The 9,364-nt window shown below is 32.4% G+C and overlaps 1 protein-coding gene across 2 annotated transcripts; it reads left to right on the forward strand.

The window, feature by feature from the left end:
* Positions 1-1,360: 1,360 nt before the first annotated feature.
* On the forward strand, positions 1,361-7,601 carry LOC113516685 (la protein homolog). Of its 2 annotated transcripts, XM_026901147.3 has the most exons (7): positions 1,361-1,497; positions 1,579-1,710; positions 2,507-2,673; positions 3,481-3,741; positions 4,777-4,923; positions 6,202-6,313; positions 7,041-7,601. In XM_026901147.3, the coding sequence occupies exons 2-7, from the start codon at positions 1,587-1,589 to the stop codon at positions 7,376-7,378; spliced, it is 1,149 nt and encodes a 382-aa protein (XP_026756948.2). In that variant the 5' UTR covers positions 1,361-1,497; positions 1,579-1,586; the 3' UTR covers positions 7,379-7,601. The 2 variants fall into 2 exon arrangements, with proteins under 2 accessions (XP_026756948.2, XP_026756947.2); XM_026901146.3 differs by having other exon boundaries at positions 1,380-1,710.
* Positions 7,602-9,364: the final 1,763 nt, after the last annotated feature.

Consider the following 9,364-nt stretch of genomic DNA (forward strand, 5'->3'; position numbering starts at 1 on the left):
TTCTTAGTCTATGATACGAATATGTAGTGATGGGATTCGAGTTGCTTTTCACTCGAGTGACTCGAGTAGTTTTTATATTACATGCACTCGAGTTAAATTTTTGACGACTCGAGTTTCGAGTGACTCGCGTCGACTCGAATTACGAGTGACTCGAGTTGACTCGTACCACTCGAGTGGTTTATACCGAACCGAGTGAGAAATTCAAATTGTGACAAGTTTACCCGCGGTAGCAGGAAACTTTTAAGAGAGAAAATTCTTCCTGATGTTTATCATGCCGCACGCACTATAATTGTAGATATTCTACATTTAGTTGAATATACGGCTGCTACAACAGATTTATGGACTTCTGACAATAATAAAGCATACCTAACTATTACAATACTTATAATTCAAAACTTTTTTCGCAAACTGTTACTACTAAAGAGGTTACGGAGAAACATTCTTCTATTATTTTAGCAAGTGTGCTGAAGTCGATATTATCAAAGCCGTTTGGTAGGGAAAAAAATTATCAATTTATTTTTTTAAAGTAGTTATTACACCAATTTTAGTTAAATTTGTTATCTCATTAAAGATACATTATTTTTGTTTTTTTTTTTTTTTTTTTTTGTTGAGTTTTATTTAAGTTAATTTTAAAACACGTACATTATTACTTAAATTGTGTAAGAACATAATAAAACTGTTTATATTTGGATCTCATGAAAGTTCCTTGTTAGAATAAATTAAATTGGATTAGAACTTATTAGTAGTAGATTATGGTATAATATTTTAATTTGACTGATAGTTGATATAAGAGGTTTCTTGATTATGTATGACAGGTTTAGTTTGAAGGAAAATTCTATTTTTTACATTTTGTTTAGATTTTTTTGAGAAAATGAATACACATTTTCTATGTAAAATTAATACTGTTTTATTCGTTTTAAAATTTTGGTCACTCGAGTTTTATATTCCAAGTGACTCGAGTCAATAAAAATCACTCGAGTTTTATCTTCACTCGAGTGGCATTCGAGTGAGTAACTTATCAGTACCGAGTGACTCGAGTGAAAAAAAATCACTCGAGTCCCATCACTACGAATATGAATAATAGTTTATTCCTTGTTCTTAGAGTTTATTGAGATAGGTATCGTCAAAGATTTGGATCAATACTTAATGTTAGGTATTAAAATAAAAAAGGAGTATTCTATGTACCTCCATCACTGAAAATATTACAACTGAATCCAATATATCCAATATCTCTGCTAAAACCATTTGCGCAAGGCAGATCTACATTTTTTAAATTAGCAACCTTAAAAATTATCATGAACGGAAATTGTACCTCTGGTTACTATTTATCGTCTGTGCTAAAGTGTATTCATTTCATTCATCATTCGATATAGTCATTATTTTGTCGCTCGCTATTTGACTCATTCGTTTTCGTTCGTTTACCGGCCGCATGTAAGATTATAACACGTGTTTTCTCAAAAATTTTTACTCCGTATAAAATTAAATAAATAATTAAAGGTAAATTATTATATTGTTCTATTTTTATCGGAGTACGCTACTAATTACTCAGCGGGGGTATACTTTTATCATATCTCCCAGGCATCACCATGACTGAAGAGAAGGAAACTGATGTAGCAACTAAAACCAACGGAGAAAATACTAAAAATGATAGTTGTGTGGACGAAAACGAAGTGGATAATGCGATCATACGGCAAGTGGAGTATTACTTCAGTAAGTATGATTCGTTATTACCTTCATAAACACTAACCAATAATTACATTAGGTACATCAATTGAAATGCTTCCAATTTTTAATAAACCGCAAACAAAATTAAATATCATTATTACACATTATTTATATTGATTATATGGATAGTTTATGTATTTGACTCTTGATGTTAGATTTTTAATATAAATTATAAAAGAATATAGTTCCTGGTTTCCTGGTATTTTATATAACTTAACCAATGTAACTGTAATGCTATACTATGCCTTTTAAGCAACTTAGAATGACAAAATCATACCCCACCTAATTGAACCTGGTAACCATCATCTGCAGACTTGAACAGCACCATGAGGCTCACAGAATACACTATGACCGCTATAGTGTCTATCACGTGTTTTCAATCCTAATCTTATTTGTCTCTGCCTTGCTAAATAATTAGTGTGAACACTCACCAAACCATATTAATAGTGTTATTAAATACAAAAGTCTAAATGTAACTAGTTTAGGCGGAGGGGAGAAGGCATTGTTAGAAATGGAAACTAGCAACTACATTGCTAGCAATATACCCTCTCTGGTCTACCTCCTTGCAACTTATAGTCATCCTTGGAAACCACCATGGTGAATTCATCACAATGGGCTAAATGATCTGCATTTTAATCGTCTCCTATCATCCCTGGTGCTTCACCAGTGTATACCGTTAACACAGATAGGGTTGAGATTCCATAATCACTCATAAAAAAAAAACCTTACTTCTGACTTTAAAAACTTCATATTTACAATTTTGTATTCACACAAATTTCAGGTGATGTAAATCTGCCTCGTGACAAGTTTCTGCGTGAGCAAGTGAAGTTGGATGATGGATGGATACCGATCGAGGTTCTGACCACATTCAATCGTCTTGCCAAATTGTCTAAAGATGTCAATGTCATAGCTAAAGCACTAAATAACTCTACATCTGGATTATTGGAGGTAAATGGTTACTGAAATTTTAATTAACTAAAATTATTCAATTTGTTTAAATTATTTCTTAAGTAATCATCAGTTTACATCTATTTGTACTAATATTGTAAATGTGAAAATGAATTTGTTTATTTGCTACTTTATAGCACCTTACCGACTTAAGCAATTTGATATATACATACGAAATTGCTTAAGTTGTATATATTTTTGTGTACTAATAATAGGATAATTTATAAAAAAGTTAGTCAACAAATGTCATCCTAGCCAGAGTGGTAGAGTGCTACTAAAATACATATTTTAGTATTTTTTTTTTTTTTATTTTTATTTTACTTTGAAAGGGAAACATACAATACCTGAGACATATAAAATAGTATACACAACCATAACATAAATCAATAAAGTTTCCACAATAAACCAAATAATCGAGAGCAGATGATTTTTTTTTTTATCTTTTTTATTTAGAGGCTTTTATCCTTTAAGGATATGTCAGCCTCATCATACCCTAATCTTATAAAATACGTCACATACTTATAACATTGATACATAAATAGATAATACATAATATCTTAGTAGTCTATTTTCATAAAGAGCAGATAATGATGACAAGTAAATATAGTGGAAAAGTGAAATAAAATTATTATTGTCCAAAATTAAATGCTATTATAATAACAATGGGTATAAAATTTTATAAATTCCACATTGCATATGGGTGTGAGCAAAATTGTATTGATTTTTTCGCCTTTGGCTTGAATCTAGTGAAATTGGAGAAGATTTGAAGGAAAAGTCATATATTACATATAATAATATATTTAACAGGTATCAGAAGACAACAAAAAAGTGAGAAGAAGTCCAGAGATGCCAATTCCAGAGATGAATGAGGAACGCCGCAAAGAACTCATGTCTCGCACAATTTACGCCAAGGGTTTCCCAAAGCATTCTGTATTAGATGACTTGTTGAAATTCTTCAAACAGTATGAGGAAGTGGAAAACGTCTTAATGAGGAGGTATCTGGATTCACACACCAAAGCTAGGCATTTCAAAGGATCTGTATTTGCTACTTTTAAAACAAAAGAGCAGGTAAATTTGATTTATATATGATAATTCATTTTTATTGATGTGAATCGCAATTTTATATTTTTTTCATTTTAGCTGTAAGAATAAGGGCATTCATGTTACTATTAATCACGATTAGGAATCCACAATGGTCCTGAAACTGGTTGCGAGACAATTAACTTAAATACATGTAAGGATTGACTTACTGTTATTTTTACAGTTACAGTATAATTTGTACTTATGGGAAATTTAACAATCTAATTTAACATTATTTATTGAATAAAATTATATGAAATTAACATATTATACTGTCATATATTGCTCTTCTGTTGTGTAAAAACATTGACTGAGATTTTAATTCAAACTACATTGCATAGAATAGAAGACTCTGGAGGAGGCCTTTGTTTTCAGACAAGAAAGAATTGACAAAACCATTACTGATTAAATATTAATTTTATTGAATTGTTTATTATGTTTCTCCTTAAACCCTCTGACCAGGCATCCCGTGAATTCCGCGTGCAGTATCTACTAGTTTAATTTTACGTATCCCGCAATTTCAACCTGTTCGCTTTTTAATGTTTATTGACATTGCTATCCCGCGATATTTGTTTTAGTAAATTGATATTGTTTCTCAAAATCTCACTGGATGGCTAAATACTGGTATACTATTGTTATTTGTTGTCAAAGCGATGTGCGAAAATAAAGCGAAAAAAATGCGCGGTCAGAGGGTTAATAAAAACTTATTATTATTATTATATTGCAACACAAACACTTTATTAAAATATGAAAACAATATTCCAAAATTTATTGTGATTAAAAACTTTCTCCTGATATCATACAAAATTTATTTTCATATTGCAATTAGTTGAAGTGCCCAGTATTTAATCATACCTGTATGGGACACATAAGGACTTTTTTTATACTTAAGTAAATTTTGCTTCTTATAAAATTTTTAGCGGATGAATAATAGCTGTAATGATGATGATGGTGATAATGTCTAACCTCTAAATATTTATGTTAAGGAAATTTAATGAAATTATACATATATGCATATTTCAGGCTGAAAAGTTTGTAAACTCAAAGCCAGTAAAATATAATGATACTGAACTGTTAATTCATTGGCAAGAGGAGTATGTAAAGTTGAAGCAAGAAGAATTTGCAGCCAAGAAAGCTAAGAAGGAACAGAAGAAGGAGAAAGATGCAGAAGTGAGTTTCTTTTTTATTTACTTACGTTTATAATGTGTTTATATATTTACAATAAACATGTAAAAATACGGTTGATATGAAAACTCCTTTTTAAAGTTTGTTTAAAAATTATTATTTTGATACAAACAAGCCGATATCCTAACTACTGTTGCCAACCCAACCTGCCAAGCATGGCAACTACTGGCAAAGCCCCCCGCTCATGGAGCAGGCCTATGTTTAGCAGTGGACAGTTTATGGCTGAAGCTATGAGTGCTAATGAAGAGTGAAGCTAATATCCAATTTATCTGTGGGTAAAGGTGTCCCAGACGGACTGACAGACTGACTTTCAGACAATTCCTATGAGGCTGGCATGGTCACTCCGATGTACTAAAGCTTCAACAAAAACTTGATTAAAACAAATCTAACTTTTTTTTATACAACTTAGAATGGCAAACAAACTGATGGCCCACCTGATGGAAAGTGGTAACTGTCGCCTATAGACATGAATAGTACCATGGACATAACAGAGCATACTGTTTCGCCCATGGTACCCCCCATGCGTTGCCATTCCTGAGGACTCGGGTGTTATTCCTCTGTACCCTGTAAATTCATTCAATTTACATATTTGAATTTACCCTTCAAATCGAAACACACCCATGCAAACACAACTGCTTCACGGTAGAAACACGAATGGGACAGAGGTACCCAAGCAATCGACTTTTGTACAAAGTCTCCCTTTGGTAAACTTGTTGAAGAGTGTAAAAGGTTAACCTTCATCTGTATACAACAACAGAATAATCTGTGATATCCATTGTACAGCACATAGTTTGCTACTCCTAAGGATGATAACATCTCTGTAGTGTACACTTAGTAATTTTATGGCTGTTTACCAGTCTTATTATAACATAGCCTTGCAAATACAATTGTATAGGGGGGAAAGGGATTGTTAGTAATGGAGACAGAATCCCATTGCTAGCAATATACTCAACCAGGTCGACGTCCTCGCGGTTCCCCCTGGAAACCATCATGGTTAATTCCTGATGAATTCATCATGATATGCTAACTGGCCTGTTTTCATTCTCATCTATCACCCTTCACTGGTGTTTCGCCAGCGTATCCCGTTAGCGCAGGCAGCAATAAAATTTTCACCCATAATAAAAAAAATACAATTGTATAGAATAAAGTTACTTTTACGTTACGTATTTAATCTTTTAGCATAATTTATATACCATACATCCAGTCATGTAGATGAAGTAGCACTAAAAAGTGCTAATTAATTAGAATTAAACTTCTGTGCAGGCTAAGGCTGACAAGGAGGAATTAAAGCTGCCAACTGGAACAGTGCTACATTTCAGTGAAGGTGATGACAAGATGACGAGAGAAGACGTCAAAGAAGCCCTCGGTGCTTTAGGTATGCAAAAAATTCATATCCTGTAATTACAAAATTGGTTCAGAGATACAGAATGAAAAAGATATGTTGTTTTTAAAGAGACAATTTTAAAAAGTTCACAAGAGTCCTTTGAAAGCTGGATGTTAGTGTGAAAGCTTCGACATTTTTTTTTGTTGTTTCTTCTTGTTTGTCTTTTAGCAAAACTGTCAGTCTCCCTGGTAGGTCTAGCTGGTAGGCAGCTGTCAGTCTCGCTGGTAGGCAACTGTCAGTCTCCCTGGCAGGCAGCTGTAGGTCTAGCTGGTAGGCAATTGTCAGTCTCGCTGATAGTCTCGCTCACCAGTCGAGCGATGGTAGTGAAGATCACATTGATGGTCACTTAACAAATCCTAATCCTCTAGGTACCCAAGGAGCGGAGTATTGATTATACGCTCTATCACTTTGTAATATGTTAATTTATTAATTATAAATATATATACAAACAACTTTATATACAAACCTTATAAACAATTTCTTCTTTCGAGTTCTTAAGGCTAACTGGAAGAAATCCCTTTAAGGGATAAATTTATTATATATATATATATATATATATATATATATATATATATATATATATATATATATATATATATATATATAAATAAATTAACAAAGTTTTTAGTGTAGACCAGATTCTATGAATCAGAGTAGTATACAGTCAAATTTATAATACTTGAAAAATTAACAGTTCTTTTTATATGGCAATTTGCAGGTGCTGATATAGCTTTTATTGATTTCAAAGTCGGCGATAGCGAAGGTTGGGTTCGTCTTACTAAAGAAAACGCTGCCAAAGAGGTATCAGAAAAAATTACAGATGGCAAAATAAAAATCAATGAGAAATCGGTCGTATTTAGGGTATTACAAGATGAGGAAGAGAAAGCTTATTTGAAAAAGACCGTCGAGGAAATGGTTAAAAGACGTAAAAACCAGCACAATCACCACAAACAAAATAAAGGAAAACACTTTAAAGGCAAACAGGGGCAAGGAAGAAAGAGGAAACAAGAGCAGTCTGATGATGGTCCACCATCCAAAACTAAAGTCTCGAGTTAGTTTATAATATAATATTAATTTTTATATTGGATATTATATATAATAAGTGAAGGTTTTAAAAGCCTCGAGAAGTCGTAAATCTTTGTTATCTTTTTATTTTCACTAATTAAATGTCACTATAATAATGACTTATTATTACTGTATTCAACTGTTTTACTTATGAAAGATTGGATTTCATAAAAAAACTTTGTATCTATGTTACAATAAATCTGAATATCTTCGAGTTTTTGTAGTTTTAAACATAATAAATGTAACCCCATTGCTGGCTGAAAGCGACTGTCAACTCACTGGAAGCTAAGTCCAGGCATCGAGAATTCTGGAAAGAGAGAGAGAGAAGATACAGAATTTTTTTTATGTAATGTATGGTACAGAACTGTATATTACACCTTCATCTATATACATATGCACACTACACACACACACACACACACGACACATACACTTCTTTGAAACATTATATAATTATTACACCATAACTGTAAAATTACTTGCTTTCACTTCCACGAGACAGGCTTTGCCTAGTGTGGGGTCATAGCTATATTGTACCATAGGCATATTTGTTCAAGGAAATAAAGATATTCTTATTTCAATTAGACTATACAACCTACTACTATTCTTTCAAATTATTACAAATATGTAATGAAAAAATTTACTTTATTTATTATTTATTTATTTTATTAATTACAAATGTTATGAAATTTCTTATACATATAATATTTTATATGGGACCGAGGCCATTTAGGATTTTTTTATCACAGTTACGAGAACCAAATCATGAGCATATGCTAGTAAAATACCCTTGTCAGCAATATATCCTATCGGATCTACCTCCACGCGCTTCGCCCTGGAAACCAACGTGGTTATTCCTTATGAAATTCGTCATAATGGGCCAACTGATCTACTATCACCCCTATTAAGGCCCCCACCAGTGTATACCGATAACACAGGCAGGGTTACCATTGTATTATCAACTATTGAAATTAATTACCTTCACCTTGTTTTTACTTATTTTTTATTAGAAACTTGCATCATTTAATAGACCCAAACGGGTAATCACTCCATTTTCATTAAAAATCAAATCCAGACCTTTGTATTAACTTGAAAGCCTATGCAAACGATGTACATTTCATTTCATATCAGTTTATTTTTAATGGATAAAAATGAAATGGTAATACCGCCTGCATTAAAGCATCGGTTAGACATAATAGGTGAACATGAAAGCAGATCATTTAGCCCATCGCGACGAATTGAACAATAATCAGTTTCAGTTTCTAAGGGGATCTGCGTAAAGGTCGACTTGATATTATTGACAATAGGTTTGATAGTCCCCAATATTAGAAATTCATTTTCTCCTATATTTTATCAAAAAAAAAATGACAAAAAAGTAACATAAACAGGAAAAAAAATTAACAATAATTTACTTATATGAATACATTTATAGTTCCACTGATTGCTTCTCTTAAATATCTATATGTATATTCTTATATGTTTTATTCTACATATCCTATAAATCGTCATAGTCGTAGAATACTAACGGATCTGACAAATATTACATATAAAGATCCATCAGTATTCTACGACTATGACGAAATATCCTAGACCTAATCCTTACTTTTGGAATTTGTGTGAAAAAGGTATTTTTTTATTACTGTTGTCAAGGGATTGTTATCGATTGAGAGGTTAGTTCCTATTGCTGGCGGGAAAGGGATTGCTAGTAATGGAGACTGAGAATCCTATTGCTAGCAATATACCCAACCGGGTCGACCTCCTCGCGGTTCTTCCTAGAAACTATCATGGTTAATTCCTGATGAATTCATCCCGATAGCGCAGGTGGGGTTACCATTCCATTATCATCCATAAAAAAACCCGTTCTGTTTTTGGCAAAATACCCAAAAATTGGCGTGAATGTCTTAATTTGAATGCCTCTAAGAACGAGGAACTACATTAAAGAAGAAAAAAAAATGGAAATGTCATTGTCATTTGTGA

This window comes from Galleria mellonella, unplaced genomic scaffold (genome assembly GCF_026898425.1).
Source record: "Galleria mellonella isolate WM207_F2 unplaced genomic scaffold, CSIRO_AGI_GalMel_v1 utg83, whole genome shotgun sequence".
In the NCBI taxonomy this organism is placed as follows: domain Eukaryota; kingdom Metazoa; phylum Arthropoda; class Insecta; order Lepidoptera; family Pyralidae; genus Galleria; species Galleria mellonella.

Coding starts and splice junctions, on each gene's coding strand:
- LOC113516685 (XM_026901147.3), top strand. CDS start 1,587: ATGACTGAAGAGAAGGAAACTGATGTAGCAACTAAAACCAACGGAGAA. Junction 1,711..2,506: donor GCAAGTGGAGTATTACTTCA/GTAAGTATGATT, acceptor CACAAATTTCAG/GTGATGTAAATCTGCCTCGT. Junction 3,742..4,776: donor CTTTTAAAACAAAAGAGCAG/GTAAATTTGATT, acceptor TGCATATTTCAG/GCTGAAAAGTTTGTAAACTC.